This window comes from Mastigoproctus giganteus, chromosome 10 (assembly GCF_048544385.1).
Source record: "Mastigoproctus giganteus isolate SK-2022 chromosome 10, ASM4854438v1, whole genome shotgun sequence".
In the NCBI taxonomy this organism is placed as follows: Eukaryota; Metazoa; Arthropoda; class Arachnida; order Uropygi; family Thelyphonidae; genus Mastigoproctus; species Mastigoproctus giganteus.
Genome location: NC_143584.1, coordinates 208490429 through 208506352, shown reverse-complemented (window position 1 = coordinate 208506352; position 15924 = coordinate 208490429). Strand labels below are relative to the sequence as shown.

Below are 15924 nucleotides of genomic sequence, written 5' to 3'. Positions count from 1 at the left end.
GGAGTACAACGTCTACAGAAAGGATAGACAGGATAGGAAGGGGGGAGGGGGTTATGCTATTAGTTAAGAAACACATAAAAACCAAGGAAGTGAAGCCAGTTGACATTGCTGGACAGTGCAGTGTGGAGTCAGTTTGGTGTGACATAAACATTGGGAGATCAATTAAGAGTAGGAGTGTGCTATAGGCCTAATGACTCTGATGAGTATGATAAGGAACTGTACAGGGAAATAGAGTGGGCCAGTAAATCAGAGTGTCTTATAATGGGAGATTTTAATTTCCCAGATATTGACTGGAATTTGGGGGCTGGTTACTCACACACTAGCAGGGCTTTTGTGGATTTATTGGATGACTGTTTTCTACATCAGCATGTTCGGGAGGCAACTAGAGGGAGTAATACTCTTGATTTGATTATCAGCAGTGATTCTTCATGCATTAAGAATCTGCAGATAAATGAACCACTAGGTGGCAGTGATCACAGTGTGCTGAAGTGGGATTTACTCAAAGAGGTAACTACCATTAGGGGTAAAGGGAAGGGTTATTGCTTCCGTAAAGGCGACTACGATGGACTGAGACAGTATTTAAATTCTATACAGTGGGACCAACTGATGATGTTACCAACAGCAAATTCAAAATGGGAAGCATTCAAAGAACTTATCTTGGAAGCTACTAGGCTTTACATACCAACTAAGAAATATTGTTCAAGGTTTAGGCCAAAATGGATGTCAGATGAACTAATGAGGCATATGGCAGAGAAGAAAAATGCATGGGATACATACAAATTAACACATGACACAGAAGCCTATGATAGATACAAGTTGATATGCAACCAAGTTACAAAGGAGGTTAGGCAGGCGAAGGCAGATTACGAGAAATCCTCGGCAAGGGATGCAAAGAAAAACAGCAAAGAGTTCTTTACTTATGTAAACTCTAGAAGGAAGGGGATGAATCAGATTGGTCCACTTGATATTGATGGGTCAAGTGTTGATGATCCTGCTCAGGTAGCTAACAAACTAAATGAATATTTTGCATCGACATTCACACATGAGGAGTTATTCAGCAAGGGGAATGCCAGAGGTGTATTCAACTCTAGCAGTAAGCTACAGAATCTTGAAATAACTGGGAGTAAAGTGGAGGAGAAACTGTTGAAGATAAACACAAGAAAGGCACCCGGGGTGGATGGGATCTATCCAGTTATATTAAAGGAGGCAGCAAAGGAAGTAAGCAAACCCTTAGCCATAATTATGAGAGCTTCCTTGGACTCAGGGGAGGTACCCATAGACTGGAAATGTGCAAATGTGACCCCAATTCACAAAGGAGGATCAAAGGCTGACACAAGTAATTATAGACCTGTGAGCTTAACTTCTGTTCCAGGAAAATTAATGGAGGCACTGGTTAAAGAAGCACTGCAGGATCATTTAGACAAGACTTCAGTTATAGCTCAGACACAGCATGGTTTTGTTAAGGGGAAGTCTTGCCTGACCAACTTGATTGGATACTATGATGCAGTCACAAAAGAACTAGATGCAGGGAATAACTTTGATATTATATACTTGGATCTTAAAAAGGCTTTTGATACTGTTGCACATGGAAGACTGCTACACAAATTGGAGCAGTGTGACATTGGAGGCAAATTGCTGCTATGGATAAAGGGGTGGTTGAGGGGGAGAAGACAGAGAGTGGTAATCAATGGACACTGCTCATCGTAGATGATGTTATTAGTGGAGTCCCTCAGGGCTCAGTGTTGGGTCCATTATTGTTTTCTGTATTTATAAATGATATTGATGATGGTATATCAGGCTTAATGTCCAAGTTTGCAGACGATACAAAGGTTGGCAGGGTTGTCAAGGACACTACTGACACTATGCTGCTGCAACAGGATCTGGAAAGGTTGAGCAGATGGGCTGAGAGGTGGCAAATGAAGTTTAACATTGACAAATGTAAAGTACTACACATGGGAAACAGCAACCCCAGAGCAACGTATCAACTCTGTGGTACTACACTGACAGTGGTAGAGAATGAAAGGGACTTGGGGGTGGTTGTGCAGGCAGATATGAAGTTCTCTGAGCAGTGCAGACGGGCTGCAAGAGTAGCTCATGGAGTATTGTCAATGATGTACAGGAATTTTTCCAGCAGGGATAAGGAGGTGATTATTCCATTGTATAAGGCGATGGTCAGGCCACACCTAGAGTACTGTATACAGGTCTGGAGGCCTCATTTCAAGAAGGATGTAGAGCTGCTGGAACGAGTACAGAGAAGGGCAACAAGATTAGTGAATGGAACAAAGGGGTGCTCTTACGAAGAAAGGCTTAAGTTTTGCAAATTACAGTGTCTGGAGACTAGGCACCAGCGAGGTGATCTGATAGAGGTGTATAAAGCCTTGAATGGTTTAAGCATGCTCAATGCTGATGGGATTCTTCCTCTAGCTCAGAAAAATCACCTGAGAGGGCATAAATTCAAATTGAGGAAAGACAGATGTAGGATAGATGTGCGGAAATTTGCCTTTAGCCAGCGGGTGGTTGGTTGATGGAACAGACTTCCATCCCTTGTGGTGGAGGTTGATAGCCTAAATAAGTTTAAGGCTCAGCTGGACAGGTATTTTGAACGAACAGAGGGGTGAAGTGGAAGTGGGTTTTTTTTTTTTTTTTTTTGGCTGATGCTGCATAAGCTTGCTTTCTTGCATCAAATGCCTCTACTAATGCTAATCACTGTGCGAGACAAGGTAATGCTATAGAACTAGAACAGTGTCATCAATTAAAAGACAACATGAAGCTCTAATGAATGTGTTCCAAAGTATTTTGGATGATGGTGCAAGATGGGATGAAGACACTTTAAATGAAGCAGATAATCTGATTATAAAATTAAATGATTTCAGTTTCATGTTTTTCGTTAATTGCTTTGAAAATATATTATCCCAAGCAGAAAAACTATTTGACCTTTTTCAATGTAAACAACTTGACATGAAGTTTGCCCTACAGAAGATAAGACTTTATTGAATTCAATGAGTGCAGTCGCACTGAAGAATCTTATCGCAATATTTTTGAAGAAACCATGAAAGATATAGAACAGTCAAACGATACAAATTCTCCACCAAGAAAAAGAACTAGAAGGCCAATCAATTACAAAACCGTGTATTTTGAATTGACTGAAAATATATTGCTGTCATTGAGAGAATGATTTGCTTGCATTCAAGATTTTGCATTTTTTGAGCTGATTGATGTGAACATGTTTCAAGAATTTTCTGAACATTTTCCAATGCATCATCTTAATGCTCTCCAAAACAAATATCCCAATATAATAGATTACAAGTCCTTAATCAACGAACTGAAATGTTTAACGTGACAGCGATTTTGGAAAATGCAAATCAGTCATTGCTCTTTTAGAACTATTTCATGAAATAGGATTATTATCTGCCTTGTAAGAAACAATAAGGCTAATTAAACTTCTAACAATACCTGTAACTTCTGTTTCAAATTAAAGAAGTTTCTCAGTTCTTGATCGAATTCGATCCTATTTGAGGAATAGGATGGCTCAGGAACGGCTCTCATCGCTAGCCCAAATATCAATAGAGAAAGAAATACTTGATTTAGAAAGAAAAAAATTAATTGCATGACATGATTTTAGAAGAATTCACATTAAAACCAAGACTACTAGAGTTTATGTTCAAATAGGCAAGTTAAATTATTTCTTATTTAATTCATAATTATTTATTTATTGGCTGAATCCAGAGAACAGTACCCCTTACAAAATGGTGGCAAGAAGTGGGGAAAGGCAATGATTGACAGGTTGTGACTCCGCCCACCCATGCATTCACCCTCTTCGCTTCAGGCGGATGTCAACTACGTGGTCTAAGCGAAAATATCCCTTGCTTACTTTCGCATTGTGAGCTTGTGTTGCTACCGTTACTGTTGCCGTTTTGTCATGTGACAACCGCCATGTGCAGTCGGCGAGAAGAGGGAGTAGGTGGAATCAACCTGTACATCACTACTTTTCCCCTCTTCTCTTTGCCACCATTTTGTAAGGGGTACCGTTCTCTGGAGTTTTACCAAAATCTGAATTGAGCACGAGTAGACTTGAAAAGTTAAAGTCGCCACTGCGTTTTATATATTACTTTAATTATTTAAATTTGATTTGAGTTAAGATTAAGATTAGTCGAAAAATATGAAACTGCAGGTGCATACACAAGACGTTATAGAAAAAATCCTTTACTATTCCAGGGGAATAAAAAAGTATATGGGATGGGCCACTTGTCAGTTTACTGAGAAATAATTTGTAAAATTCAGCTCCTGAAGAAATTTTCATGTACATATTATTTTATTAATGTTATACTTACATGATGCTATTTATGGCATTTAAATAAATTTTTCACACTGTTTTCAGTAGTTTACTCTCTGTGAATTTCATCTCTTCACAGTAAACTAACAATGGCCTGCTCTGACATTTCTGAAAACCTTAATGAAAGAATTTCTCATCCAATTAAAAAATAAAATTACTAATGTTATTACTCACTTCAGTACTTTTCATTTTTCGAGCTGCAGGTTTAGGTGGCTGGGATGGAATGATTTCTGCAGGACATGAGGCTTCTGGAGAAGACATGGACATAGAAGTTGGTATGGCTGAAATATCTTTATTGAATTCTTCTTCTGGCGTGCAAAACTCTAATTTTGATTGTGGTGTTGGAGGTGGAACATCATCGTCATCCAAATTTACTTCTTCTCCACCTCCTATTATTATTATATACCAAAAAAAAAAAAAAACACATTAGCTGGTGTATTCTATAAGGGCACTTCAAAAAATATGGTAACTAGCACCTATGTGAAGGTCTTGATTCTGATGTAGATGCACATATGATGCATGAGAAGACTGATACACAGCTGTTGTTATGGGAATTTAATGGCGCATAAGCTACTATGGCTATAATGCCTGATACACAGCACTTTTCCACACAATCACAACAATTGTTTAGGTATCTGCATCACTATGATACTAAGGCACCTATTCCAGCATGGAAGAAATCAGTGTCAAGTGCCTTCAACCAGGAAATAAGTGTGTTGCACATTGCCATTGGTTGCCAGCCAGGTGTTCTTTCAGGGATCCAAAGAGGTGGAAATCACTAGGGGCAACATCAAGGCTATGTGGAAAATGGCCGAGAATTTCCCAATGATTATGCCATAACAATGCATGGGTACAGTTGACAGTGTATGATCTGACACTGTGCAGCACAATAACAATACCGACATGCAGAAACAAACTATTTGCAACAAACAGGCATCCATAACTGATCCAGCAACATAACAGTAGTGCTTATCATTCCCAATGTAACTCCAGTTAAGGAAAAAAGCCCAAAACGCTGTTGCCATGATATTTGCTTGTTACAGGTGAGGATGGGCATTCCCATATTATTCCCATACCCTGAATGCTTTTATATTTATGGTGTCAAATAATGAAATCTTGTTTCATCGAGAACCTTGTGATCATCTACAAATTACTTTGGCACTCCGAGTTTTCTGTATTCTAGAAAGGCTTGATTTTGTGCACATTACCCAAAGAGATGCTAGGTTCCTTGGGATGTTACTCAGTTTACTAATGTGTTTGTCTGCACAATAAAAATTCATCTATGGTGGATATGCTTGGGCATCGGAGTCATTACTTATATTGAATATCTGTCGTGTCGGGTTTTTTTTTGGTAGTTGTCGGCTTCTGTGGCCATAATGCATCTCCCAAAGTTTTTGCATTTTACTCTGATCCAAGCCCGAGGCGGGATTCGAACCCCGAACTCTGGGCTGCCAGACACGCACTTTACCCACCTGGCTAGCCCAGTCGGCCTCTCGTGCTGTTAGCAGAGGCATTGCACCAGACTAAATCATGCTTCCCTGACATGATATGTTGTCCATACACTGGTTTAGCACCCTTTTTTAATTTATTAATAGTTTTATTCAAAATTCAACTGCAATATTAAACCTATCATATACTTGTCATCAGTTTAAATACTTAAATTATTTTACTTCAGTTTTGTATCTGTATTAACCTGAAATATTTTCACTATATACTGATACATGAATAATTGTCAAATCATATACAAAATTTTTTACCTGGTTTCCAGAAACCAGCAGGCAACACTGTCTGTACACATCTACCAGCCGGCAATGAATTTCTGCTTGTCTAGTTTTTTTTTTTTTTTTTTATGTGAACCCCAAACATGAGAGGTATTAGAACCTATAGTACTTAGTACCACGCTTGGGTTGGAGGTTGAGAAGACGAAAGAAGATATTTGTTGACATTGGACTTGAACTTCTGTAGATTGTAATTTTCAGGAAATACGTATGAAGGAAGGTTGTTCCAGAAAACGGCAGTTGAATGAATAAATGAGGAAGATGAAAAGTTGGTTCGGTGGGTTTGACGTTGGACAGTAAATGGATGATGGCTGGTGGGGGCACGGGTTCGGACTGTTTTGAAAGAGAGAGCGGGAATTATAGAAGCCAATTCAGAAGAACAGTGCCCATGGAAGTATCTGTAGAAGAGGCATGCAGCAGAAACAGTACGTCTATGAGAAAGCGAGTGGAGAGACTCTGTCAGAGATGAATCATTAATTAACCTAACTGCCCTCTTCTGAATGGAATCAAGAAGCCTGAGAGAGGTTTGGGGGCACAATCCCAGATGTGGGAACAATATTCCATGGCAGGGCGGATTTGCAATTTATACAGAGTGAGAAGCTGTTTGGAAGAAAAGTAATGCAGAGAGCAAAAGAGAAAACAAAGATTTTTAGATGCAGAGGAAGCAATATTTGTAATGTGCTTGTGCCAAGAGATATTAGAAGTCAGGGTAATCCCCAAAAGAGATATCATTTTGCCTAGAAATCGGAGTGTCGCTAAAGATAAACATAGGAGCAGAAGAATTCTGCTCCTATGCTTACCTTTGGATAGGATTTCTTTGGAAATCCTATCCAAATTACTATGGATAGGATTTCCAGTCAATGAAAGGTCATTAATATACAAGAGGAAAAGAGTGGGGGAAAAAACTGAACCTTGGGGGGACACCGGCATTAGTGGAGAAGTTAGAAGACAGAGAGACATCTACCATCACCCTCAGTGAGCAATCAGAGAGAACACTGGATAACCAATTACTAAAAACAGTTGGCAAACCATAAAATGGAAGCTTGTTTAGAAGACTTTTATGCCAAACACGATCAAAAGCCTTTGAGATGTCAAGAGCAACTACTTGTGTTTCACCAAACCTTTCCATTGAATTAGTCCATAAATGGGTAACATATGCCAGAATATCACCAGTGGATCGACACTGATGGAATCCATACTGGTGATCGTTGATCAGACAGAAGGTTTCAAGGTAATTTAAGAGTTGGCGGTTAATTGATTTCTCCATTACTTTAGAAAGAGTAGAAGTAATTGCAATGGGACGATAATTGGATGGGAGGGATTTGTCACCCTTTTTAGGAACTGGCTGGATATGAGCAAATTTCCAAGCAGAAGGAAAAGCACCTTTGGAATAAGAAAGTGAAAAAAAGGCGGCAAAGAATAGGAGTAAGTTCAGGAGCACAGGTTTTGAGAACAAGTGGAGAAATACCATCAGGACCTGGAGCTTTCTTAGCATCAAGATTCATCAAAATCCTTCTGATATCCTTTTGACGGAAGACCACAGGAAGCATTGAATGGAGCGTGTTGGGAATGGTGGGAGGTGTTTTACCAAGATCATTAATACATGAGCTGGAAGAAAAATGGGATGCTAGCAGGTCAGCTTTATCCTTGGCTGAAGTGACAACAGAACCATCTGGTTTGGACAGAGGTGGGAGCAGAGATGGGCAAAAGTTGCGGCCAACAGCTTTGGCAAGAGACCAGAATGCTCGGCTACTATTAGGGCAAGAAGCAAGTTTTCTACTCTTAGCCTGTTCAAACTCTAGTTTGGACTGATTAATAACTGCTTTGCAATTGTTGCGAGTTTTGGTGTAGGTAGAAAATGAAACTGAAGAATTAGAAACAAGCCAATTACGATATGCAACATTCTTCTCTTGAACAGCCTTAGCACATTTATTGGAAAACCAAGGTTTAGATAAAGGACGAGATTTTAAAGTGGAGTGTGGGATAAAGGATTCCATTCCTGCAAAAATAATTTCACTGACACGACCTGAGCAAATGTTGACATCAGAAGTTTTGAAACAGTAATCCGACCAAGAAAAAGAAGAAAAGAAGTCTCGCAGGTCATCCCATTTTGCATTCTTGTAATGCCAAACAACACGAGGTTGGGAATAGCCATGAGATAAAGGTTCCATTGGAGAAGAGACAATCACCAAGTTGTGATCTGAAGTGCCTAAAGGAACTCTCACTTCGACCATGTACTTAGAAGGGTTGTTTGTGAGAAAAAGATCAAGCGTATTGGCTGTATGATTAGGATTGTCCGGTATTCTTGTAGGTAAATGAACAATCTGTGCAAGGTCATTAGTAATTGCAAAAGCCTCAGCATCTCGACCTGCTGGGTCGGTTTGACTAGAAAACAGAAGCCAGCTAGAGTTGTGAACATTAAAGTCACCAAGGAAAATTACCTCACTGTTAGGAAAGTTGGACTGGAGAAAGTCAAGTTGCAAAGAGAGGAAGTCAAAGAGCTCCAAGTGATTAGTGGAGTTGGGAGAACGGTAGAGACAACAGATGAATTTTACACAATGAGGTAGAGAGATTTTAAGCCAGAGAAGATCAAAGAGAGGAGATTCCAAATTGCCAAGTCTCTGACAGGGAATATCAGAACGGACACATGCACAAGTACCACCTTTGAGGCGAAAGGAATCATACAGCGAATAATTTGGGCAACTGAGATGAGCAGTGGTTGAATCAACCGATAACTGAGATTCTGTCAGAAAAAGCACATGGGGTTTGGCAGACTGCAAGTGGAAATGGACATCGTTGAGATTAGAATTGAGACCACGTATATTTGTGAAATGAATTAGGAAGTCCTTGGGAGGTTTAGATCTTTTCGCAGATAAGCTTGCTCTATTAGTTTGACAATTCATGGTGTATTCAATAGTAAGAAAAGTGGGTGGGACATGTTGTATGAAGTAATGAAATTTTTGTATATGGCGTACACGTGGTAAGAATATACCCAGATCCTTGACATAACGTGGCCTCGACAATGCTCCCCGCATACACACTACTCGGACTCTCTCCAGTCACTATCTGGCAGAGTAGAGGTAGCAAGATTATACACTAGCTGATCTGGAAGCCTCCTAGAGAGTTACCAATAGATTCAGTCCGGTGTACTAACTAGCGGCCGGCCTGCGAACATCGTTTTAGAGCTGTACCCTCGAAATGTAAGGAATATTGGATCTCGCCACGACATTCATCATAACCTCAAAAGTCATCAATCATACTGCATGATGGAAGAGATAGGGAAGGGTTGACCGGAACTTAGCTCTAGAGACTAAACATGGGTTCCACCACTTCAAGCCTCCAATAAGCAAAGTGGTAGTATCCTCAACATGAAGAAACCTAACCACACTGTGCACCGCTATATTTGACATGATTCCAGTAGTATTACCATCTTGGAACTGATGGTGTAGTGATACAGTACCCATGCAATTTAATCTTTTGACCACGTGGAGAAACAGATGATATATGCATTCCCTTTACTTGATCAAACCAGCCTGAAACAGGCTTTTCTTGTGTGCAAAGTGCTGATACCTTATTTTTTGAAATATGGAACATAACCTGCATTTTTAATTTATTCATCAAAGAAAAGTCTGATAAATCCTAACATCTAAAAAAATTTGGCATAAAAGGTTTTAATAGGAATGAGAAGTCGATATGAAAAATAGAAATTTGCAGTGGGGATAAAATGGGAACTGGTTTAAGGTAAAATCTGGAGTGAGGTTAAGCTGCAGGTTAAAAATCACTCCTTTTTATAATTTTCGTGGGACATTTAAAAATTAAAGGTTACTGGCAAAGTTTAGCATGGCTGATTTAAAAATTGGATCCTTATTGTAAAAAGTTATGGCAGTCAATGTTTGACTGCCACACCTTTTTCGTCCTCTGAAACCACTTAAACTGTTATCCCCACCATAACCTTATTGCTGTAAACTGTAACAAACACTGTTTCCATGACTAACTCTCCAAGTTTATAAAAAAAATTTTAATGTTCACATATTTTTCAAATTTCATTATTTTTGGTACACATGACAAGTGAGAAACAAATACTGTATGCTTTCCTGAGGCTCCTTAGTTTGACCAGTCATGGAGAAGACAGGTTATCATTCTGATTTACTGAAATAAGTTATTGTTGGAGCATGTTTAGTAGGAGCCACACCTGTGGAAAAAAAAAAAGGAAACCATTGGCATGTCCAAAGTAACCATCTCAAAAGTACATGAGTGGGAGATGATAGGAAGCAATACAGAAAATGTCTGTACTCCAAGAAAGACACTGCAGGAATTTAAAGCAGATTGTGTGTCAGAAAAGAAGGTCCATTTGGCAGCAAATAAATGAAAGATTCAATTTAGGCAAAGAAAGACCCATTTGGAACCAAACCATGTGGCGCAAATTGAAGACTGGGATTTGGTAGTCTCTCTGCCTATATGAAAGCAACTTCTTTTAGTAAAAAAAAAAGAAAAGAAAAAGAATCAAGATTTTAATGGAGTGGCTCTGCCAATTCCAAGACCAGACTGCAAAAGTAGAAAACTATCATATAACGATATCAATTTATACTTTTTTTTGCACTAATGGTAGAGCGAAAGTGCATTATGAATCTTGAAGCCATGCATCCAGACTGTCTTGTGTCCACGACTCAAACAGCTGGAGGTGGTATCATGGTATGGAATGGGCCTTCTCATACTATTAGAAGGTCGTGTCACTTCCAATTAATATCTTTGTCCTGTCCAACCAACTTCACCCTACAGTGCTTCACCGATACCCAGATTACAATGGATTCTTTTAAGATGACAATGAAGCTATCCACTGTGTAAAAACTACATCTGAATGAGTTGAGGAACATCCAACATTTCTGACATCTACCTAGGCTGCCTAATTCTCCAGATCTGAATCCAATTGAGAATGTTTGGTACATGCTGGAAAAGGGCAGTTCAGCTTTACAGTTCTCTACTGACCACAACACAGCAGCTAACAAATACTTTGATGAAAGAATGGTCAAATCTGAAGCTAGATTCGCTGAGACACCTAGTGGAATCCAAGCCACAATGTGTGTGTGTGGGCTATAATTCAGGAAAAAGGTGGACCCACTAGACATTGAATAAGGGTTTTAATTTTTTGGCTAGTGAGTTCACTTTCTCGCTTTAGAATACTGTTATTTATTAGTTGTTATTTGGTTTTTAGGAGCATTAGCAACTAAGGCCATATTGCTCCGGGGATATGCGGTGGTCATTCCCTGACCTTTCCGCATTCTCTTTATTTGGTGGCTCACGGGCTCGAACCCCGGTCTAATCAAGAAACATGTGCTACGCACTGCTGCTCGTTATTTATTAGTAGTGCAATATGGAGTAATTTATGCTGGTAGCTTCAATCTGAGAGATCAATACCTCACATTAGACCATGCATCTCTTTTTTGCCTACTTCATAAAAAAAAGATATGCAAGTCCTCTTAGAGATATATTGTAAACTTACTGGAAGGCTAAGAGCATTAATGAGCTCAAATTTTGAAATTTATAATGCTGAAATGATGAGACACCTGGCCTCCATCAATGACGTGCCAATAGGTACCAAAGGTGGCATCATATTACTAACAGTAATATGGTGCCACCTCTAAAGAATTATACTCTTCACATACCTCATAAGCCACAGCCAGTAAAGCTCTAGACACATTCTTTCTCTATGAAAATTAATACTTTACATACTCTACTTTGGATAGCCTTGGTCAGTTTCAAAATGGCCCAGCAATAATTCTGGATCCTTTCAAATGAATGATATTTGTCTAATGAATGACACTGTAACATTAGTAATTTAAAGTCACCGGCTAAGGGAAAACAAACAGAACTTTGCAGCTCGGGGTCATTCACTAGTCTCTCCCACTCCATGCACATGGTACTTCTACTGGAGGAAAACGGCACATGGATGGCCTAAGTGATCTTAAACCATTTGCTAATTAACCATCCTATGGAAGTTAGTTTATATGAAACCCCTACTAATACCAAGAGACTTTTATAGTAGTGTCACAGGAAGAAAGGAAACAAGCTTATACAGCATCGGCAAAAAAAAAAAAAAACTACAACCAGTGCCAATGGTATCATCTGCCCATACAGTCTAATAATTTGTTTAATTCTTCTTTCTACTCACTTCTCACTTTTAACACTTATACAAACTGTTGCCGTACTGCATCCCAAGATAGATGCAGCTGAAATCTGAACACCGCACAGTCATTTTTACTGTGTGGTCACTATGTGAAAACGCCCATTCGGTCATCCAATGTAATCATAGCTACCATCAAGTCAAGTCAAGTACAGCTATTATCAACCCACTGCAGGATGGAAGCCTCCTCAACAATTCATGCTGAGGGAAAATGGACCATAATCTGCCACGCTGGTCCAGTGCGGGTTGGCAGATTATGGTTTTATTTAATCTGCAATGATAAAAAAAAAAAAAAAAATTGTACAGTTTAATTCCTTCATGTGAAATAGGTCTTAAAGATAAGGAACAAAAAGGGTGGGATATCAAATAATTAAAATTCTGAGTGATATGTCAAATTACTTTTTAGCAAATACTGTACAGTGTGCCTGCAATCAAAAAAGTTTGAAAGGCACTGCACTAAACTATTTATCTTTTCTTGTCTGTTCTATAAAAAATGGAATCTAAATCCTATTACAGATATATTCAATAAATAAGATAAAAGGTACAATTCACTTGTGGCCAAGTGAATTGTATCATCTTGTGTCATCTACTGCATAGCAAAATATCTATGAGATATAAAAATGAATGCAGTGCTATCCATCAATGATAAAATTGAAAAATAGTGCTAATGGTATAATTTTGGCAACTAGACAGGAAATAGAGAAATTAACAATTTTGACCATAAAAAACAGAAGTTGGTTTTAAGACCAACTATTTCAAATAAACTGATTATGTAAACACAAGTTTATTATTTCGATCATAATGCAAAGTAAACTAGTTTACATAATCAGGTAAAACTGATTATATGAACTAATTAATCCCAATTTCTTCATACTATCTTACTGTATGTGACAACTATGAAAAATTCAAATTTTTTAGCATTAAACATTTTAAATACATACTTTGGTAACTGAATTGTATTTTTCTTCCCTTATTACTGAAGAGAAAAAAAAAAAAAAAAAACTTTTCTTTAATTCTATTTAATTTTTTATTCTTACCTGCCATTATTTCTTGGAATGAATCCCTAGGAATGTGACTTGTAATTGGCTCTTGCTTTAATACTGAATGAGACTGTTACAAACAAAGTTACCATTAATTATGACATAAAACAAAGTGTCAATCTCTCTCCAGTTATGTAACACTAGAGAAAAAATTTTATAACTGAAATTAAACTAAACTAGAAATATCAATTATGAAAATGCAATGAAACTAGGTATAAATTAGTATTAGAGTAAATTTCCAAATATTAGTAAGTGCAATAAGACTATTAGACTGTAAAATTTTAGAATGGCCATACGCCTCTATTTCGTAAGTGAACACTGTCAGAAATTGACCAAGACATAATACCATTGTTTCAACTAACAACTCATTGGAAAGTTTTAACTTATGCCAGCCATAAATTGATTGTGATCCACTGAGTCAACTAGTGAATAATCTCACCAGCTGTAAACAAATAACAGTATCATATGGTCTCAAAGGAACTGGATGCAAAGAATAATTTTTATATCATATATTTAGAAAGGCTTTTGATATTGTTGCACATGGAAAACTGCTACATAAATTGGAGCAGTGTGGCATTGGAGGTAAATTTCTGCTATGGATAAAGGGATGGTTGAGTGGGAGAAGACAGAGTGGTAATCAATGGACACTGCTCTTTGTGGACTAATGTTATTAGTGGAATCCCCCAGAGTTCAGTGTTATTTTCTATATTTATTAATGATATTGATGATGGTATATCAGGCTTAATGTTGGCAAGTTTGCAGGCGATACGAAGGTCAACAGAGTTGTTAATGACACTAATGACAGTACGCTGCTGCAACAGGATCTAGAAAAGTTTAGCAGGTGGGCTGAGAGGTGGCAACTGAAGTTTAACATTGACAAATGTAAATACTGCATATGGGAAGCAGTAACCCCAGCGTAATGTATCAACTGTGTGGTACTACACTGACAGTGGTAGAGAATGAAAAGGACCTGGGGGTAATTGTGCAGGCAGATATGAAGTTTTCTGAGCAGTGCAGATGGTTTGCAAGAGCAGCTCATGGTGTCTTGTCAATGATATACAGGAATTTTTCTAGCAGGGATGAGGTGATTATCCCCTTGTATAAGGCAATGGTCAGGCCACACCTTGAGTACTGTATATAGGTCTGGAGCCCAGGGGCTCACATCTGGTGAGTATGGGCTTGGCACACCCAGAGTCCTGAGCCTCAGGCTTCCTTGCACCATATGCTGCTAATAATAATCATACAGGATGCTACTGTAACCAAATTAAGGCAATGTTATTTTATATCATTTCTCATTTGATGACATAAGCAATTTTCGCCTATGTTCAGTGGAACTCTGCAAAAATTATAGAAATTAATTTCTTTTAAAAATTTTATTTGAATGTATATGTTACTGTTTAATGTAATGGAGTCACTGGTTAAAGATGCATTGCAAGATCATCTAAACAAGACACAGCAATAATTCAGACACAGCATGGGTTTGTTAAGGGAAAGTCTTTTCTGACAAATTTGATTGGATACTATGATGCAACTACAAAGGAACTGGATGCAAAAAATAATTGATATCATATACTTGGATTTCAGGAAAGCTTTTGACACTGTTGTACATGGAAGCTTACTGTACAAATTGGGGCAGTATGGTATTAAGGGTAAGCTGCTATAATGGATAAAAGGGTGGTTGAGTGGGAGAAGACAGTGGTAATCAATGGATGCTGCTCTTCGTGGACTAATGTTATTATTGGAGTCCCACTGGGTTCGGTGTTGGGCTCACTGTTGCTTTGTATATTTATCAATGATATTAATGAAGGTATATTAGGCTTAGTGTTGAAGTTTGCAGATGATACAAAAGTTGGCAGGGTAGTTAATGACAGTAATGGCAGTGTGCTACTGCAATAGGATCTAGAAAATTTGGACAGATGGGTTGAGAAGTGGCAAACTGAAGTTTAACATTGACAAATGCAAAGTACTGCATATGGGTAGAAGTAACCACAGAGGAATGTACCAACTGTGTGGTACTACACTTAGGGTGGTAGAAAATGAAAAAGACCTGGGAGTGATTGTGCAGTCATATATAAAGTTTTCTGAGAAATGCAGATAGGCTGCCAGAGCAGGTCATGGGGGTATTGTCAATGATATACAAGAATTTTGTTAGCAGGGAAAAGGTGATTATCCCTTTGTATAAGGCAGTGGTCAGGCCACGACTTGAGTACTATGTACAGGTCTGGAGGCCTCATTTTAGGAAGGATGTAGAGTTGCTTGAGCGTGTACAGAGAAGGGAAACAAGATTGGTGAGAGGAACAAAGGGATCCTCTTACCAAGAAAGGCTTAATTCTTCAAATTGCAGCAGCTGGAGACTAAGCACCTGCAAGATGATCTGAGTGAGGTGTATAAGGCCTTGAATGGGTTGAGCACACTGAATTCTGATGGGATTCTTCTGCTTGCTCAGATTATGAACCTGAGGAAGCATAAATTCAAATTGAGAAAAGACAGTTGTAGAATAGGTATGCAGAAATTTGCCTTTAGCCAGCAGGTGGTTAATTGCTGGAACAAGCTTCCATTTGTCATTGTGGAAGTTGATAGCTTAAATAAATT

The 15924-nt window shown here is 38.5% G+C and overlaps 1 protein-coding gene across 1 annotated transcript in view; it reads right to left on the bottom strand.

The window, feature by feature from the left end:
• Snx1 (sorting nexin 1) overlaps positions 1-15924 on the bottom strand; it is a 107471-nt gene that overhangs the window by 72966 nt on the left and 18581 nt on the right. Inside the window, exons 2-3 of the mRNA XM_090382289.1 lie at positions 13330-13402; positions 4508-4722 (exon numbers count right to left, since the gene is read on the bottom strand). Coding sequence (XP_090238415.1) covers positions 4508-4722; positions 13330-13402 — 288 coding nt within the window. The remainder of the gene's footprint in view (positions 1-4507; positions 4723-13329; positions 13403-15924) is intronic.